The sequence below is a fragment of the Grampus griseus genome (assembly GCF_964374135.1).
Source record: "Grampus griseus genome assembly, chromosome: 20".
In the NCBI taxonomy this organism is placed as follows: domain Eukaryota; kingdom Metazoa; phylum Chordata; class Mammalia; order Artiodactyla; family Delphinidae; genus Grampus; species Grampus griseus.
Window position 1 is genome coordinate 10,839,437 of NC_139014.1, and position 19,731 is coordinate 10,859,167.

Consider the following 19,731-nt stretch of genomic DNA (forward strand, 5'->3'; position numbering starts at 1 on the left):
TCACCTCAGCTTCTACTGTCCACCCAATCCTGAGACTGAGAAAAACACCTGCTCTTCACAGCCGGTGGTACACAGGGAACCCCAGCTCACCCCACCCTCCCTAGCAGGCCCTGGGCCTTCTGCCCACTCACCCCAGGCTCTGGGATGCTGTGCCTGTTTAGAACCTGCACCTCAGTACCTGCGGCTTTTGGCTCCCCTGTGCCGGCAGTGCCCCAACTCTCCCTGCCTCTGGACTGAGGCACGGGTCTGTGTCCTGGGATAGGAGGTGGAATGTGACATCTGATGGAGCTCCGAGAGGGACCGGTCCTCCCTCTCGGAACCTGTTTTCTTGCGGGGATACAAGCACCTGCTTAGTCCAGTTGGGGGATTGAGTGTGAGGGTCCACGTGGAGTCCCTGCCGGCGGTGACACAGTCAGTTCCCAGTTAATGAAGGATGGGGGGCGTCCAGCACCAGCTGGGCGCCACGCTGAGTCGTTAGTGGTCAGAGGCAGGGACAGCGTGGAGTCCCGTCTGAGGTGTGCAGGAGCACAGGGCCATGGTGAAACCATCTCCCTAAAATCCCTGATGGTCACTGGGCACAAACAGGCCTGGGCAGGGTTCCACCGGGGGGCCACAGCTGGATTAAGTGCAGCCATAGTCCTGGGGGCTGCCCAAGGACAAGGGAGACAGTGGCACTTGCCTGGGGTCCCAGGCAGCTGCTGCCTCATTCACACCCCTGCTGAGTACAAGGGTGCTGAGCCACCCCAGATGTGCCCCGAGCCTGGTGCCCAGGACTCTGTGCCAGGGTGGCCCTCAGGAGACTCAGTCCCAGCCTACCACCCACGCAGGCCCTGCCTGGTGCTCCACAACCACTGCCCTCCTAACTTCTTCTTCCAGGTCTCTCCCTGCCCAGAGTTCATCAGGACCAGGGGGTGGGGGGGACTTCGGAGCGCAGGATGGAAGCCACGCAGAGCTGGCTGGGCCTGACGGCTTTGTACTGACTGGCCTTGGGCAAAGCTTCGAGCCTGTAATGGGGATCATACCTGTGCTGTCTCCCCGGACAGCTGCAGCCCTGTGTGGAGTGGCCGTGGCACAGAACCTGGCACGCAGTCAGTCCTTGCAAAGAAAGTGAGAAGGTTTGGAGAAGTGGGGCCCACAGGGGCCAAGGTTGATGGTCCTCAGTCTGCAAGGCTGTGCTAACTGCACCAATGGGAAGGGAGAAACAGGAAGTAAAGGTCCTCATTTCCTACTGAGCTCCTTCCACCACCCCAAGCCGCCAGAATGCAGGTCCCGCAAGGGCTGGGCAGGAAGGACCGTGACTCCTCGGCCCCAGTGGCACCTTCCCCTTCAATGCCTGCCCCACGCACATGCCAACAGGAGAGCTTCCCATGGTGCCGGGAGGCTCAGGGTGATGTCTGCAGCAGCATCCCCTGGGGACCCATCTCTAAGACAGGCACAGAGATGGCCGAGACCTCCTACTGGGGTGGGACTGGGGCTCTGCTTAAAGCCACTGCTTCCTCACTGACCAGAGGGGTCAAGTGGGCCCCCTGGGCTGAGGCATGGACCGCTGTGGGGTCCCTCATCCCTATCCCCTCCGCTTCAGTGAGAAGCAGACAGAGCCTGAGATCAGTTTACAGACAACTGAAAACCTGAGTGGTTTTTGTTTGTTTCAAGGTTAAAGTCATGTAACAAGTCACCATTTTAACATCTTTAAGCGTACTGTTAATTGGCTTTTAGTATATTCAGAATCTTGTGCAGGCACACCACTATCTAGTTCCAGAACCTTTTCATCCCGTATCCATTAGCAGTCACTCTCCTCCACCCCTCCCCCCTGCCCCAGCCCCTGGCAACCACTAATGGGCTTCCTGTTTCTGTGGACTTGCCGATTCTGGGTACCTCATAGGAATGGAGTCACACAGAGTATGTGACCTTTATGTCTGGAGTCTCTCCTTAGCATGAGTTTTCAAGGTTCACCTGTGCTGTAACATGGATCAGTACTTTTTCCTATGGCCAAATAATATTCTGCTGTATGGAGAGGCCACATTTTGTTTATCCATTCATCTACTGATGAATATTTGGATTATTTGGGGCTATGATGAATAATGCTGCTGTGCGAATCGACGTACAAGTTTTTGTGTGAACTTACGTTTTTAGTTCTCTTGGGAGTGGAATTTCCTGGTGACTCTCTGTTTAACTCTTTGAGGAATAGCCGTACTATTTTCCTCCTGTTTTCCGTGGTGGCTGCACCTTTTTACAACCCCACCAGCAACACAGGGTTCCAAGTTCTCCACATCCTCACCAACACTTGTAATTATCTGTCTTTTTGATTCTGGCTATGCTAGTGTATGGGAAATGGTATCTCATTGTGGTTTTGATTTGTATTCCCCTAATGACTAATGATCTTGAGCCCCTTTTCATGTGCGTATTAGCTATTTGTATGTCTTCCTGGGAGAAATGTCCACTCAAATTCTTTGCTATTTTTAAAATTGGGTTGTTTGTCTTTCTGTCATTGAGTTGTACGAGTTCTTTATATGTCCTGGGTACCAGACCCCTTTCAGTTATATAATTTACAAATAGGTTCTCCCATTTTGTGTGTTGTCTTTTCATTTTCTTGATAACATCCTTTGAATGAAAGTTTAAAATCTGATGAAATCCAGTTTATCTGTTTTTCACTTGTTGCCTGTGCTTTTGGTGTCATAACGAAGAAACCATTGCCTAATCTGATGTCACAAAGATTTCCTCCTATGTTTTCTTCTAAGAGTTTAATAGTTTCAGCTCTTACATTTAGATCTTTGACGCATTTTGAGGTAATTTTTGTATATGGATATTTGGGTCTCTTGAAATTCCATATAAATTTTAGAACCAGCTTGTCCATTTCTGCCCCCAAAAAAAGGCAGTTGGAATTTTGATAGTGATTGCACTGATCAATTTGTAGAGCATTGCTGTCTTTTTTTAATAAGTTATTTTTTTTAATAAATTCATTTTTTAAATTTATTTTTGGCTGCTTTGGGTCTTCGTTGCTGCGCGCGGGCTTCTCTCTAGTTGCAGAGAGCGGGGACTACTCTTCGTTGCAGTGTGTGGGCTTCTCGTTGCCGTGGCTTTTCTTGTTGCAGAGCACAGGCTCTAGGCGCACGGGCTTCAGTAGTTGTGGCACGCAGGCTCAGTAGTTGTGGCTCATGGGCTCTGGAGCACAGGCTCAGTAGTTGTGGCGCACAGGCTTACTTGCTCCACAACATACGGGATCTTCCCGGACCAGGGCTCGAACCCATGTCCCCTGCATTGGCAGGCGGACTCTTAACCACTGCGCCACCAGGGAAGTCCTGAGCATTGCTGTCTTAACACTATTACGTCTTCAAATCACTGAACACAGGGTCTTTTCACTCATTTAGATCTTCTTTAATTTCTTTCAATGATGTTTTGTAATTTTCATTGTACACGCCCTCCCTGTACGTCCTTTGGTAAAATTTATTACTGAGTATTTTATTCTGTTTGATGCTATTGTAAATGGAATTGTTTTGTTCATTTTATTTTTGGATTGTTCATTGCTAGTGTATAAAAATACAATTGATTTTTGTATCATATCTGGCAACTTTGCTGTATTCATTTATTAGCTCTAATTGTGTGTGTGTGTGTTCTTTAAGGGTTTTATATATCAGATCATGTCTTATGTGAATATAGTTTCACTTTTATTTCTTCCTTTCCAATCTGAATGCCTTTTATATCTTGTTCTTGCCTGGTTGTCGTGGCTGGAACCTCCAGTGCAATGTTGAATGCAAGTAGGGAGAGTGGACGTCCTTGCCTGGTGCCTGATCTTAGGGGGAAGCTTCACTAGAGTGTGATGTTAGCTGTGGGTTTTCCATAGATGCCCTTGATCCGGTTGAGGAAGATCCTTCTATTCCTAATTTCTCTGTGTTTTTATCATGAAAGAGTGTTGGATTTATCAAATGCTTTTTCTGCACCTATTGAAATGATCATTTTCCTTCATTCTGTTAATGTGGTGTGTTATATTGATTTTCATATTTTGAGCCACTTTTGAATTTATGGAATAAATCCTTCTCAGTCATGGTGTATAATCCTTTTACTAAGCTGCTGAATTTGATTTGCTAGTATTTTGTTGAGGATTTTTACATCTATATTCATAAGGTATACTGGTCTGTACTTTTCTTGTGATATCTTTGTCTGGCTTTGATATGAGGGTAGTACTGACTTCATAGAATAGTTAGGAAGTGTTCCCTCCTCTGAGAAGGATTGGTGTTGATTCTTGTTAAACCTTTGGTAAAATCACCTGTGAAGCCAGCTGGCTCTGTGCTTATCTTTGTTGGGAGGGGTTTTGATTACTGATTCACTCTCTTTTGTTATAGATCTATGAAGATTTTCTGTTTCTTCAATCAGTTGGTAGTTTGTGTGTTTCTAGGAATTTGTCCATGTCATGCAGATCATCTAATGTGTTGGCCTACAATTGTTTGTGATATTTTCTTTCTATTTCAATAAGGTTGGTAGTAGTGTCTCCATTGTGCTTATTGACTTTAGTGGGTTAGTCTGGCTGTGAGTGGTTTTTCTAAGGAGCCCTCTCCCCACCCCCAAGATGCCACTTGGTAGTGCCCCTGGCTTGAGTGGGGAGTGGGAGGGCAGAGTCCCCTGCAAGATTCAGAGGGTCAAGACTCAACCTACCTCTGCTTTCAAGGGTTTCCCTCTCTTCCCAGAAGCCCCAAAGGGTGTAAATCCCACCCCATCAGAAACTAATTATGGCCCCAATAAATCCTGGGCCTGACCTCAGGGGGGGAGTAGGGTTCCAGGAGAACCAGTTGGAAGATAGCAGAGACGTTGTTTAACCCTGGGTGGGCTGAGTGGGGGGGTTAAGCCTGGCATGGAAGGCTTGTGGGCAGAGGTGGGGGCGTCTGAACCTTAAAGGGACGAGTTTCAGCTACAGCCTGATGGAAGAGAATCTGCAGCAGTGGGCAGTGCCATTGGCCCCTTGGCCCTGTCTACTGGCTACACCAAGGCCGTATCAGAGATAAGATGAAGAGGTAGAGCATGTCAGCAGCTTGCTGGGACCCCAGGCTCACCCCAGGGTGGTAGGTGTGGCTATAGCCCTGAGCATCTCGAGGGATGGACCATGCTGAGAGTTCATGTGGAGGGGTTGGGGAGGCTGGGGGAGTGCAGAATCAACTAGAAGGGGCTGAGGTGGTACCTGGGGACCTACTGGCTGGGGTCATTCATGGGAGAGCAGGAAAGCAGTGGGATTGGGAATGGGGAGGGTGCTTGGGGGTGGCATGTCCTGCCCACCTCTACCCCCCACCCCCCGAGGCTCTACCCTGCAGAAGGCTGCACAGGAGCCCTAAGTGCAGTGGTATCTGGGCTTCTCACAGAACCTTAAAAATAGGGCCGAGATGATATCCATCTTCGCAGATCACAGCCCACCCCAGAACCAAGAATAAATCTCGAAACACTCAATAATTCAAGTTGGATCCAAATAGATTTTTCTGTTAGCCTGGCAGCCTCTGTGCCCCTTCCCTGGGTCCCCAGGGGCTGAGCCTGAGAGGCTCCCACGAGGTGGTGGGCTGGCCTGACCATTGCAGGTCACACCCTGGCCCCTCAGGACACTCGCCTCCAGGACCCCAGTCTGCCCACGCTCCCCTCACCTGGAGCAGTCAGGAATGGAGGACACCCAGGGCTGGGAGTCCTTTATGATCAGGTCAAGGAGGAGGCCCAGCCATGTTCCTAGCTGTCCCAAGGATACCTCCCTTGCCCCCCTATTTTCTGATCACAGGCATTGGCCTGTTTGAGCTTGGGTCTGAGCCAGGCTTCTTGGCCCCTTTGACCAAAACACCTCCCCTCCCCTCCTAGGCTCCTGGGGTCTCAACTCTCCAAGGCTCAAGGGCCAGCCTGGGCTCCAGGGGAGCAAATCCCCTCACTTAGGCCCCAGTCACTGGTGCACACACACCCCTCAGGGTCTGCATTCCTGCCTCCTCCTGGAAGGGTCCCTAAAGGGGCTTCACCTGGGGCTCTGTGGCCTGGAGTGAACAGCTGGGGACAGGAAGCAGGGCCAAGCTTCCCGCCCAAGGCCTCTGCATTGACTGGGGGTGGGGGGTCCTCACTGGCCTGGCCCACCCACTGCAGGTTTGGCCCAGCCCCAGCAGTCCCTGTTGCACTGCCCTAGCCAGGCCTGAGTAGAGTTTTACCAAATTATTAATTAAAGGCACAGGCATGCGGCAGCTCTGACATCCAAATGAATAACATACTGGGTAATTAGGAGAGGTGTCAGGGAAATGATGGAGCATGGCCCGCTATCCCCAATTCACCTCCCTGGGAAGCAGGAGCAACTTCTCCGTTTCCTACCACGATGGGCGGCACTGGAGGCGGGGTAGGGAGTGTAGGCCAGAGGGGCCAGGGCACAGCTGTTGCTTGTGGACAGGGCTGGGTCCTCCCCAGTCTGGTTGCTCTCCACCCAACCGGGAGAAGACCTGGGAACAGGGCAGGGAAGGTGGGCTAATGGAAGAAGGATGCGGTCCCAAGACAGATAGGCAAGCCGACCTGGAGGGACTCAGAGAGAAAGATACTGGGGGAGACCGCTGGAGGCCCGTGGTGGGGCAGGGGAGGAAGGATCCAGACCCGACTCCACCACACGGGGTGTCCTGCCCTGGAGGAGGAGACAGCTCCCTAGGCCCTTCCTTGGGGCTGCAGGGACCTGATAGAGAGCTGGGAGTAGAGAGCAGGCTGGAGTAGTTTTGTCTTTTAGTTACTTAAATTGCACTGGTGTTTTGGTGTTTGTTTGATTTTTAATCGAGGTTATAAACGTACATAGTTTAAATAGTCAAATAGTTCTATAAGACTTGTAACGAAAACCCAGTAGCTCCTCATTCACTCACCCCTCTCCTCTCCTGACTTCCCCTGCTCAGAGGCAAAATTTTGTTATTTTAGTTTTCTTTAGTGTGGGGGTTTTTCATATTTACTTCTAAATAACATGCTAATGCTGCCTTTCTCTTTTTTGTTTTTCTGTTTTTTTAGATTTAGAAATTATCCATTGACTTTCTGCCATGGAGGTTGAGAGTTTGTTCCCTCTCACATAGCCTCTCATACACTTTCCTTCCACCCATCTTCTCATTTTCGTTGAATCAGAATTCAATGTCTGCGTTATTCTTTCTTTGCACGTACTGTTCGTAGCTGAGTAATGTAATGTAATTACATCTCCTTTTTTGTACAACCTCTTGTTTTTCCTGCACTTGATAATTGCCTCATGTTTTGGATTTGGTTTATTTTCTGTGTATCCATTACTTATTCCCAAACCCTGCAATGGAAATATAAATCTCTTTTTGGTACATTCAAAGCATCAGGCCATCTTGAATTTATTTTTTTCTCGGAGCCTGTGGTAGCCAGCTTCCAATATGGCCTCCTGGGGCTGGTGTAGCCCTATGACCACACTGAACAAGGTCCGTCTGTATGACCAGTGGAGGTGCAAAAGTGAGGGTATGTCATTTCTGATACTAGGCCTAAAACACACTGGGACTTATGTCTTGATGGTGCCCCTCCCTCTCTCTTCCCCCCTCATCATTCACTTTGAGAGAAGTCAGCTGCTGTGTTGTAAACTGCTCTGTGAAGTCCACGTGGCAGAGAACTGAGCCCACCTGCCCGTCACCATGTGAGGGAGCCATCTTGGAAGTGCACCCTCCGGCCCTGGCTGTCATCTGACTGCAACCTCATGAGAGACCCTGGGACAGAACCAGCTAGTCAGTCTGCTTCCAGGTTCCTATCCCTCAGAAACTGTGAGATAATAGACCTTTGTTCTGGAATAATATTTTTATGCAGCAAAACATAACTAATACAGAGCCACTCCTCCCATGCCCACCTGTCTTGGTTGCCTTGTATACCTGATTCACATCCGTCTCCAGGGACCTCTCTCCACCCTCGTTTTGCTCCTGCTCCTGTTATAGTGGTGTGCGTCATCTAGCGTCTGCTTGAGAACTACAGCCCCACCCTAGCCCCACCGTAGAAACTGGGGAGACCCTGGAAAGGGGCTTTTTTAAGTACCCAGAAGAGTCCTTATTTCTGAGGCACAAGGGCACCACGACATCTTTCAGGAGTCTGTCAATAGCCTCAAGATGAGCCACATTGTCCTGGGTCTCCCAGGTAGGTGGGAAATCTGTTCGCTCCTCTGGGCCTGCAGCGCTGTGTGGGGCAAGGCCACCGCTGTCCACGGTGCTGAACTCAATGCCGTCATGTTGGCCTCGGGTGCCAGCCCCAGACGCTGGGTGGCCTCGGCTCTAGCTTTCCTCCTCTTCAACCCAGATCCCCTCTGTCCAGGCCTCGCCTTTCTGCACTAGGCTGTCTTCCTGCTCAGGGCTCCTTCTCGCTCTTGTAAGCAGACCCCACATGGGCTCTGCAGACAGGCTTGAATCCTGAAGTAAGAGCCTGTAGGTGTTTGAGCTGAGAACTCTCCAGATTACATGTGACAGAAGCAAACTTAAACCACCTTAAGCAAATAATAGGGCCTTGTTAGTTCACTCCAGGGTAGAGCTGGCTGTGAGTGGCCTGGCTGCAACACACGTCTACCCTCTCCCTCTGTGCCATTCCCAGGGGGGCTCCCCTCTGGGTGCTAGATGGCTGGCAGCAGCCCCAGGCTTACTTTCTCCCCTGTGGTGTTCCCAGGCAAAGCGCAGCCTCTACCCTAAAGGCTCCATCGCAAGCCCCAGGCCCTGGGTTCTGGATGGACTGTGATCACTGCTTAGTTTTATTACTGCGGCTGGAGGGGAGGGGAGGCCATGTGTCCAGCCTGGAGCCGGGGAGTGGAGTCAGCCACAGCCCATCTCATGGAGGGGCGCTCCTCAGTGGACAGACCACTGTCAGCAGAAGGCACACCTGGTTGGGGAAACTGAGGGGAGGGGACTCCAGGCTCTCTGAGGATGCTCTGTTCCCAAGGCCCTAAGAAAGCACCGTCTCTTCCCAGCAGTGCCCCATCTTGTCTCCGAGCAGTTCTCTTCCCATACCAGCAGGGAATGGCATGATTAAGTCTCCATTATTAACTTGCCAATCTTGTTTCTGGGGCACAGATGCTGACGGCTTAGGGGACCCAGTTGGCATATAACGAGGTCTCTGTGACAAATTACTTGGGTGTCAATTAACTATCTAGAGAAATGTCAAGCAGGATCTGTCATGCTGGTGGTGAGGGACAGCCAATTAACCCGGAGTGGTTAATGCAATCCACGCAATCGCCTGCCTCAGCCTCCGGCTGGGCTGGGAGTGAGGAAAAAGGCCTAGGGTGTGGGGTAGGCGGGGCCTGGCCTCCGTCTCCCTGGGACACACTTCTGCAGTCACACTGGGGTGCTCAGCACATGGCTCTTGCCTTGCAGCCTGACTCTGTCCATTCTTTCATTCATTCCACAGCCACCTGCTGGGTCAGGCCTGAACTGGTCACTGCTGGTCAGGGGGTGGGACAGTGCTGGGGAAGGACAAATGTGCAGACAGGTGTCCATGACTTGCGTGGTCTCCACAGGATCCAATATGGATAAGAGTATCCTCAGGGAAGGGTAAACTCTAAAGGGGTGAGGGCAGGGTAGGGAGGTGAAGGAGGAGTGGCCAGGTCCTGGGTGGCAGTCAGGTGGAGGGCACCCAGGGCAGCGCAGACAGAACAGTACCCCGGTCCCAGTGCTCGGAGCCTTTGGCAATCAACTGGCAGACCTGAGCACAATCCAGCTACCCGACTCTGAGCCATAAGACTTGGAGACAGTTTCTTCAAACTTTTCTAAGCCTGTTTTCTCACCTGTAAAATGGGGCTAAAAACCCCCAGTTCCCAGGAGTGTTGTGAGAGCGAATGGGGCCCTGTGTAGACATGCCTGGCCCAGCACAGGTGCTGGCTGAATTTGGATCCCCCTCCTTCTCCCTGCAGGTGAAGCCTTGGTCCCCAGCTCACTAGTGGGAGGCTCAGATGGAGCACGTGCTGGGGAGAGGCACAGGGTGCGGGCGCAGCCTGGGAGGAGAAGGGCATCCTGGAGGGGCTGGTGTGGGCTGGCCAGCGGGCCTGCAGGCAGACACAAAGCTGAGGGGCAGGGTTCAGGGCTACCCCACACGGTCACACCATGCCATTTGGGTTTTGCTTGTTTTCAGGAAAGCACACTGGTCACCTGGAGGTGGGTCCCTCTGGTGAGGACCAGTGACCATGCTCTGATCCTACCCTCTTCCCATGCCTCTGCCCACACCATCCCCCCACCTGGCCCGCCCCTCTGGTAGTGGTGACCCCCCCACCCCACCCTGTGGTAGCCTCCACCCCATGTCTGCTCGGCAGGTGATTGGCAGCTGCCACTTCCCAGCCCCCCAGCTACAGCGCCTCATGCTTATTCATGACACTGACATATGGCACCTCCGTGGGGGGGGGATCGGAGGGAGCTGCCAATTGTGAGAGTGCAGCGTGTCCCCATTGGAGCCCTGCTGAAGGAAAACAAACGCAAGATGTGAGGGGAGCAGAGGCGGCCTGGGGGCGTGCGTGTGTGTGCCTGCGTGTGCCTGTGCTTGCCTGCACCGCGGGGGCGCCGGGAGGAGGGGAGGAAAACAAAGGGTGAAGGCGGGGGAGAAAGGGAGGCTGCAGGGCTTGGAAGTGAGCTTTGGTTGTCATGGCTTCTGCCGTCTCAGTTAACGGGGTCCTCAGAGGCCAAGCTGTCCATCCCTCTGCCCCAGGCAGGCTGGCTCACACCAGCCTAAGACCCCTTTCACCTCTCTCCCCCTCACCTCTCACATGGGACACTGGGCTAGAGGCCATGAACAAGATAAGGGCTCAGCAGCCAGCAGCCCCATTTGCAGATCATTGAAATGTTCTAATTCTTTCCAGAATCAGACAAATTTAGCTTATGTCAAGCCAGAGTCCATAGGGCTCCAGACTTAGCCAATTTATTTTCCTGTTTTTATAGAGGATGGAAAAGTATGTGCACCACCACCCAGCAGTTCCCCTCCCCCAGGCTGGGCTGGCCCTCCAGTGCTCTGCTGGCCACCCACGGGCTACAAAGCTCTGTTCCTTGGCTGGGGAGGGCAGAGCAGAGACAAAGGCCGAGCTCTTGGGGTCCTCAGCCAGCCCCTCCTCCTGGACCCAGGGCTTGAGGCTGCTGCCATGGAAACGAGGCTCTTTGCCAACTGGCCCCGTGCATCCCGGAAACAGTAGGTGAGTCCAGGAGCCAGTGGGTCCAGGAACTGTGACCACCTCCCAGGAGGCCCAGCCCTAGGGTCCCTTGACCCTGCTCTGCCATCTACCCCCATTGGTTGTAAGAACTCAGGAGAGAGAGAAGCTTGCTGAGGGAGCCTGGGATGAGGCTGGGGCCAAGACAGAATGAGGAGCCCCATGAGGCCCAGCCGAGGGTCCCACACTTGTACAGAAGCTGGATGCTCTGAACCCTCTTCCACAAGCCTTCACACGCGCTGTGTGCAGTGGCTGACCCTGTGGGGTCTGTCCATGGAGTCCACCAACCCCCTCACTTTAGGCCTTCCCCAGGGAGTCAGGGAGCTGTAGAAGCCTGTCCCCCAAGGGTGCAGCCTGCTAGAGAGCTGCCCATCCAGCAACTCCCCCGCAGGACACTCTGATTCCGGCCTTGGACACCCTGGTCCCTAGCCCTGGTAGGCTGTCTGGGTGGCCTGACCCCCTCCTGGCCCAGCCTTGGATGAGGGGCCCCTGCCCCAGCCAAGTGTCACGTGAGCCCTGTGCCTGGCTGGCATGCTCTCATCCGGCAGGCGCAGGGCCGCTGCGCTTCAGGCACCGCTGTACATAGAGGCATCTGCTGTTCACTGTCTCCGGGCAGATGGGCTGCCAGTGAGCTAAGTGTGTGCGGGGGAAGGGGTGCCATAGGAACCCCTTCCCGCGGTGGCATGGGGGCGGGAGAGGCAGGCGCCTGCCTAGGGAGAGCGGCGAGCACACAGGAGGGAGGGGCTAGGATCGCATGGGCTCCCCGTTTGGGGTGAGGCCTGTGGTGCTGGTTCCTGGGCAAGGAAATCCCAGCAGGACCGCCGAGGGGAAGGGAAGCCTGGAAGCAACCCCCCTGTCACCACTGGCTGTGTGGCCTTGGGCAGGTCCCTTTCCTCTCAGGGCCTGAGGGAATGAGTTTGGATTGTCTTCAGGATGCCTTCCAGTTCCTAAACCCTGAGCTTCAGCAGGATGGGGGCATCCTGCCATCTGAGGGACCTCCTGTGTGTCAGGGGAGTGGGGGGCGACACACCAGCACAGCCTGCTGTGGCTCCTAGAGAGGTTGGGGTAGTGCTGTGTGTCAGGTGAGGTCACTCTGCTGATCACTCTGCAGAGTGGGACTCAGCGCCGGCTTTTGCAGCCCTGCCTGGCGGCAGCGGGAACCACACAGTGTGGGTCCTGGCAGGTGATGGCGGCAGGATGCCAGCTGAGGTGGGAGCCCTGCCCTGATACAGACATGGCTACCCCAAAGCCCAGCCTGTTGGACCTGGACCTGGGGCCCATGAAGGGGGAAGTGTGGGAAAGTCGACAAGGAAACAGCCCAAGACCACCGACAGCCTCGGAAACGCACCCATGGGGCAGCAGGAAGGCCTGGGGCAGGGGTGGGGGAGGCCCACTGGGCAAACCCCAGAATCCTGCTCTGGGAAAACCTAAAGGCTCCTCATTCATAATGATGATGAGCAGAGCCACTGGGGCCTGGCTCAGCGCCCCCCTCGTGTGCCAGATGCCACCCTGAGCACTTGGCACCGTGGCCTTCAGTAATCGGCCCAGTAGCGGGGGAGGCAGCCATTACCCCACTAGACAGAGGTGGAGACTGAGGCTTCGAAAGATTACGTGGCTGGTGGAGGCCTGTGGGCCAGTTGGTGGCTGAGCTGGGAATGGAGCCCGAGGCCAGCTGGCTGCACAGCCCTTATGGTCAGCTCGACCCCCTGGGCACCCTGCTGCTAGGTGCCTTGACCCTCCACAGCTCCAGAAGCCCAGGGGAGGGTGCCAGGTGCCTGGTGTCCCCTCCTCCTTCCTCCGTCCCTGGGAGGCCTCCACCCCACCCCTGCAGCCGCCTCCACCCGCCTGGCTGCAGTGACTCAGCTCAGCTGTTCCTCAGCCACTCTGCTTGCTGGTGCTTGCCTTTCTTCTTCTTTTCCAACGTGTGACATTGCCACTGTGCTGTGGCACAGTGACTACCTCTGCCCGGGACTGTCCGTGGTGGCCCCAGCTTGAGGTGGCCAGATGGCCGGGCCTCACCCCCAGACTCTGGTCATGGGAAGAGAGACTGTCACCTCCAGAGCGGGCACAGTCCTCACCTTAGTTCCGCCTGACTCGGGCACAGTGCCAGGGGACACCTGTCCAAAGTCACCCTTCGCAGCTGCCTCAAGGACCTGTGTCCTTGACGTTGTAGGTTGGGCATCAAGAGGCCAGAAACCCTTCTAGGGAGGGTGACCCGGAGGGGATGGCCAGAGCCCCACTTTTCAAGAAGGGGGTAAGAAATGGAGAGGTGTGTCCTGGAGAAGACTGGGGCAGGGGCATTGCCCATTGCCAAGGCGGGGGGTGGGGGAGTGAGTTACATGAAGAAGGAAGGGCTTTCCTTCAATGAAGGAAGACTCCCTGATACTTGGGACTGTCAGTGGAATTCGCTGTTTTGCTAGGTGGTGAATTTCCTGTTCCTAGGAAGATTGAAGCTGTGACATGGACAGGATTCTTTATGGGGTTGAGCCCAGTGTGTTGGAGTTGGTGGGAAGAGCATTAAAAGCTGGAGTTAGACGTTTCGGGTTTGAATCTCAGGTTTGTGTAAACTCAGGCAAGTCATTAAACCTCTCAGAGCCTCAGTCTCCTCTTCTGTAAAATGGGATTAGTATTTCCTTCACAGGCAGTAGTGAGGATCCGAGGAGACAGTGTAGGATAAAGGGCAGTGTAAACTGCAGAGTGCACACAGATGTTTTTATATTCTGTTTCTGACCCATGCATCTTGCATCTTGAAGGTTCTCCATCTCTGAGAGCATTTTCTGCCAAGGATGGGAATGAGCCCCATCAGAAGAAATGGCCCAAACTCCAACAGAGAATTTGGGGAAGAGGAAAGGAAGCACTTTGGGAGGTAGGAAGTCAAAAGATGAAGGGATTGTGGGACCCACCCTTCCCCTTGGGCAGGAGGGGCAGGGCAGCTTCTCCTGCCTCCTGGACCTGGAGATCTTGGGGGTCTGAGGCGCAGGGGGGCCTGGGAGCCCTCAAGGAGATGGGGTGTTCATGATGCCTGGCCTTGGGGAAAAGACAATGATGGGGATACGGGAGGTGGTGGGAAGCTCTGTCTGGGCAGCCACAAGCTGACTTGGGGTTTGAGTAGCAAAAGGAGATTCGACAGCCCCATGGATGCTGGGCTCGGGCAGCTGGTTTCTCCTGCCCAAACGTCCCTTTCCACCTCACCTCTTCCTCTTCTCCCTTGCCACCTTCTCAGTGCCCATTTCTCATGCCTCTTGGAGTGGTTGAATGGCTGGGGGCCCAAAGATGGAATCCTAGAACCTCAGAACGTGACCATACTTAGAATAGAGTCTTTGCAGATATAACCAAGTTCAGGATCTTGAGATGAGATCATCCTGGATTAGAGTGGGTCCTAAATCCAGTGTCAGGTGTCAGAAGAGAAAAGCAGAGGGAGATTTGAGACTTAGACCCAAGAGACGACCGTGTGAAGTTGGAGGCAGAGACTGGAGTGGTGTGCCCACCAGCCAAGGAACACCAAAGATGGCCAGCAGCCACTGGAGGCTGGGAGAGAGGCCTGGTATGGTTTCTCCCTCAGAGCGCAGCAGCTGCTGGGAGTTTGGGCTCTGTGAACTAAAAGGGGTTCTGGGGTGGCTGCTACCTTGCTGGTGTTCTCTGAGTTCCTTGCAGTTAGAGTGGGGGAATGTGACCTGGGCTTCACCAACCAAGGTTCACCTGAACAGACTGACTCAGAAGCAGCCAACACCAGAAAGCAGATCCCCCCGCATCTCTTTTCTAGCAACGGCGGCGGGGGGGGCGGGGGGGGTGGAAGGTCCTGGCTTATGGGCAGCAGTGCCCTGTCACGCGTGGGCTGCTGGGTCTGTGCCCAGTGGTGGAGGCCTTGTGGTTGGGGCCTTGCTCCTGGGCGTGTGGCCACTGAGCAGAGACTTTCTTTGCCATTAAGCTAGCCAGAGTGTGTCCTGCTGGTTCTGAGCAGTATAAGGGGTAAGGAGACCTCTGTCCATGGGGCAGGGAGGTCATGCCCCAGAGAGAAGCTCCTAGAAGCCCTTCTTCTGCTAATCCTGGCTGGATGAGAGCTGAACTCTGCCCCAGGGACTTGTGGGAGTGGAGCTGGCCAAGAGGTCCGTGGGGGTCAGGAGGAGGACACAGCCTGGGCTGGAAGCACCGCGGTCAGGACAAGGTGGCCCCCACTTTCCCCACAGCTTTTCCCTGGGCCTGGCACCCACTCTCCCCCCTCCATCCCTCCTCAGGGCCCCTGTCCTCCCTCCCTCTGTCCTCCTTCTCTCCCCTACACCCTTCTTGGAAATGAAGTCATCTAGAAAAATAATCAAAAAATAGAAAGGAAAAAAAAAAGCTAAGAAAATGGGATTTTTTTCCCCTTCAAACATTTGGTAAGACACCTCCCACACGGATGAGTGTCCACCGGGGCCTGTTTTTGTCCGAGGGAGACTCGGGCTTGAACGCCTTGGGTGGTGTAAGCCAGGTGGGCCTCCCGACTCCCCACCGTGGGGGTCCGTGCTGGGCCTCTTCCTGCAGACCAGCCAGGGTCAGCCCCTGAAGCCTGAGACCCCAGGTGATGCCTTCAGCAGAAGGCCCACGAGCCCCTGAGGCAGAGGCAGGGTGGGGAGAGAGAACAGGAGGGTTCAAGTTCAGGGGGGAATATTAGCTCCTAAGTGAGGTCTCTGCCTCCAGTCTCTCCCGTCTTCCTACCAGCCCACGCCTTGCCTTGCTGCAGAGTTCTCGTTTGTTTATTTATAATTTAAACTCAGCCTGCTTCTAAGAAAGCTCAAGACACTTACTAAAAAGCTGCTTCCGCAAGCTGGGTCGCGCTCCCTCAGCCTTGGGCTCAAAGTCCATGGACACTATCCCGTTGCTCAACCTGGCTCCCGGGGCCCCCCGGCCCTGGCCCCCAAGGCAGCCTGCCCCACCACCCAGTGTGCACCCGGCTTTCAGACAGACCCTTCCAGGGCAGCTTGCTGGGGTGACTGGGCCTGGGGTGCCCCCTCCCATCTTGGAACCAGCCCCTTCCTCCCTGGCCCCTGTGGAGGGACCTGGGGACGTCTGTACCCATCTTGTGCCCCTCGGCCGTCTGTTCTGTCACAGTCACCTGGCACAGGCTGCTCCTTTTGCCCCCAACTGGACTCGCCCGGCCCTTGAAGGGGTGTGACCGAGTCATGTCACTGTTGACAATGATGGATGATACGGTGGTGAAGGTGGGGGCTCCCCTCTGCGTCTGGAATGGCATCAGGCCTGGGGTGCCATGTCTCTCGGGCATAGGTTCCCATGGTTGATGTAAAGGAAGGGAAGGGCCTGTGGGGGAAGGCTCGGCAGGGGAGAGCCTGCAGAGGAAGCCAGGGGTCACCCTGATGGTTTCGTCTGAACCCCAGGTAGAAGCCAAAGATGCCATTTTCTCATTTCTTCAGGATCTAGTGACCAAGTGCAACTCCATCCACCAGGGAGGGGCAGGGCACCCACCACAGTGAGGACCCACATTGCTGCACTTGGCGTCCTCATTCTGAACTTCCCAACCCAGCTGGGCCTCAGGACTTCTTGCTTCCTGCAGGAGGGTCACCTTGATCCTGGGTCTCCCTTCCCTCAGCCTTGCATCTTTGGGCTCACTTTTCCATCTTGTGGCAAAACAAGCAAGCGTTGGCACTGCCCTGGCTCCTTCTCAGATCCGTGCCATCCCGGGCCAGATAAGGGGCTTACCAGGACAACTGGCAAACAGCACTTCATTTCTCCAATCCCCAGTTCCTCCTCTGTAAAACGGAGCTTATGACGCCGACCTCAGCCCTGCAAACAAGATAAAGCCCACTGAGCACACATTTGCTTCCTTCCCCTCTGAGAGCCTCAGTTTTCCCATCTGTAAAATGAAGCCCTCTCTCAGGCTGTAGACCCAACTCCTGCAGAGCAGGCTGGATGCCTCTGCCAGCTGGAGGACGCATCATGGGCAAGGGGCAGGGGCTGCCCTCCTCTCCTACTATTTGCGGGTTCAAGATCCCACTGGCCTGGCATCATCAGTTGTAACCAGTGTCCCTCCCTACCTCCCTCAGCCTGAGCGGACACCGCCTGGCAGAAGGATCCCTGACAAGGAGAGCCCTCAGGGGTTGCCCTCAGTAAGCCTCAGTGGAAAGGGCAATGCCAGGTGGGTCATGCCAGGAATGCTCGGCCAGTTGGCGATCACAGTAGAGTATGGCCTTCCCCTGGTTCCGGCTCTCCTCCTTGCCACTGCGTTCCATGGGGCCACAGATGCCATGGCTGCGGGGGCTGAGGCAGACCAGATGTCCGTTCCACGCCAGAAGGACAGTGCAGCATGGCCCCGTGCTGACACAGCCCTAGAACCCTAGACTTTGGAGCTGAGAGGGAGACAGGAGCAGGAGGGCAGGTGGAGAGGAGCCAGGTGGCTCCTCTCCTGAAGGAAACGCCTTTGAGCCACAGATCGGCCCAGGAGCATCTGGCTGCCAGGGTGGCCTGTGCCCTGCTCCCCACAAGGCTGGCGGCATATGGCTGCCCTGGCTCACCCAGCCACACACCATGCAAAGAGCTCCTCTCCCAGTGCCCACACCCACAGGGAAGCCAGTTGTCTGGACACTTGGATGCAATTCTGGGCAGCCCTGGATGCTTGTCTGGCTTCCCGCTTGAGAAGCAGCATTGGGCCCTGGGAAGAGCACAGCCTTCTCAGCCACAAAGAGCTGGATCCCAGGAATCGCATCAGCACAGAGTAGACAACCAGTGATTGTCGTCCACAGTGCACACTTCATGCCAGAAAGGCCTCCGGGGACCACCAGGAGGAACTCCAGAGGCCCCACTCTGGACGCTGAGCCCACCCTCCTTACGCTGTGCCTCACACGCCCGGCCTCAGCACTGCCCTACGCGTGGTGGTAATCACTCTCCTCTTTCCCTCCCACTAGACTGAGAGCCTTGAGGGCAGCACCAAGCAGAGTGCCAGGCACGTAGGAGGGGCTGCTGGCACCAGCCAGCGACATCTGGAGCCCAGAGGATTCTGAGCTGAGGTTGATGGTGTTTCGAGGATAGGGCTCCCTGAGACGCCTTGGGCCTCCCGCAGGAATGGGAGGCTACTCTGGGAGTGAGATATTGAAAGTAAGGCACTTGGCATGTGGGCAGTCAGCCAGTCCTGGCCGGTTCTCCTTCCAGAGAGGGTGACCCAAGGGATTCACCACCCTTCTTGGGAAGGAAAAGAAGACCCCTCTTCCACCTGCTCAGTCTACAACACTGAGTACCTGCTCTGGTCTAACAAGACGAACTCTTGGCCATGGAGCTTTCAGACAACATATAAGTACATTATTAACTCTGTTAGATGGTGACAAGACCTACGGAGAAAAATCAGGGCAGGGAGTATGGGGACTGTGGGGTGTAACTTTAAGCAGGTGGGTCACCTCACTAAAGAGGCGAGCATCCTGCTAACGTCTTGGGGAGGCGTGTCCCAGGCAGAAGGACCAGCAAGTCCAAAGGTGGGGTGGGGGAAGGGGCGGGGTATGGAGCAAGGTCAGTCAAGAGTCAAGCAGTCAGCGAAGCTGAAGTGGGGGAGCAGGGAGGGGCTGGCAAACGGGGCAGGGCCTTGACTCTCTTGAGAGAAGCAGGGCACCACAAGATGACACGGACTGAAGGGCGCAGCTGAGAGACCCGGCGAGAGGTTGGACAGTATTCTAGGCGACGAAAGGTGGCCCAGACCAGGGTGGTCGCAGCGGAGGAGGGAGAAGGTTCCTGTTCTGGGCACATTTCGGTGGCACAGCCAGCAGGGTCGGCTACCACACGGTACGCGGCAGTAGAGTCCAGGTGGCAGCTTAGGCCGGTAGCGCTGCCCCACGCTCCCTCGCGCCCTCGTCCCGCGCCGACCGGAAGCCGGGACGCCGAGCTCTCGCGGGAGCACCTCCCGGGCCCCGCCTCTGCGCTCCGCCAATCGTCGCGCGCCTGAGAGCGTTGTCGTGGCAACCCCGCCCGGCGTCTGGGTCCCGAGGTTCTGTCCCAGAGTGTGGCCTCCGGGCCTCGGAACCCAGGTCTACGTGTGGTCTGGGTCCCGCCGTTCCCGCGCTAGGGGTCACGGGCATCCTCCTCCCCAGGGTGCCCTCTCAGGAGGGTTCGGGAGCAGGAGACCGCAGAAAGCCCAGTCGACCCTTTTAACGTTGTCCGAACATTTTACACCCACTGTCCCGGAAGTTGAGGAGCCAAGGCCGACACCCACGCCTCCCGGAGGGCTACCCCGCCTCCCTCGGACACCACCCACCCCAGAACATGCTCGCCGCCCCTTGCGACCCCGATTCCTCGCGGAGGAGCGGGTCGTAGGGAGAGAATGCCCCTAGGCTGCAGACTCTCTGAGGACGGGGACCCCCGGCCCAACGCATCGATTGTCCAAGGCTAAGGAAGGAGGAATGAAAGCACGAGTATGAAGTAGTGTGAACTTGAGAGGGAGTCGTTGTTTTAGGTTCACCCAGAAAACGAACTCAAAGGAAAGTTACTGCAACTGGGGAAGAGCACAGTTGGCTGGAGAATTTGGTTTAAATATAAATAAATAAAATTTAAATTACATAACCAACACGTTTGGTGTAAAACACGAAAGTATAAAAATCCTAGATCCCATCGCAAGA

The 19,731-nt window shown here is 55.0% G+C and overlaps 1 protein-coding gene across 7 annotated transcripts in view; it reads left to right on the plus strand.

Moving 5' to 3' along the window:
- Positions 1-19,731, plus strand: part of ENDOV (endonuclease V) — a gene marked incomplete at its 3' end in the record, with an annotated part of 53,708 nt that overhangs the window by 18,101 nt on the left and 15,876 nt on the right. For 2 of the 7 annotated variants that reach the window (XM_082679817.1, XM_082679811.1), the window contains one exon: positions 13,894-14,159. The exons of 1 other annotated variant lie outside the window; for it this stretch is intronic. In XM_082679817.1, coding sequence (XP_082535943.1) covers positions 13,894-14,159 — 266 coding nt within the window. Of the gene's footprint in view, positions 1-6,987; positions 7,797-13,893; positions 14,160-19,731 lie in introns of those variants that run through there. 4 more of the 7 variants (XM_082679812.1, XM_082679813.1, XM_082679814.1 and 1 more) reach the window with 4 other exon arrangements.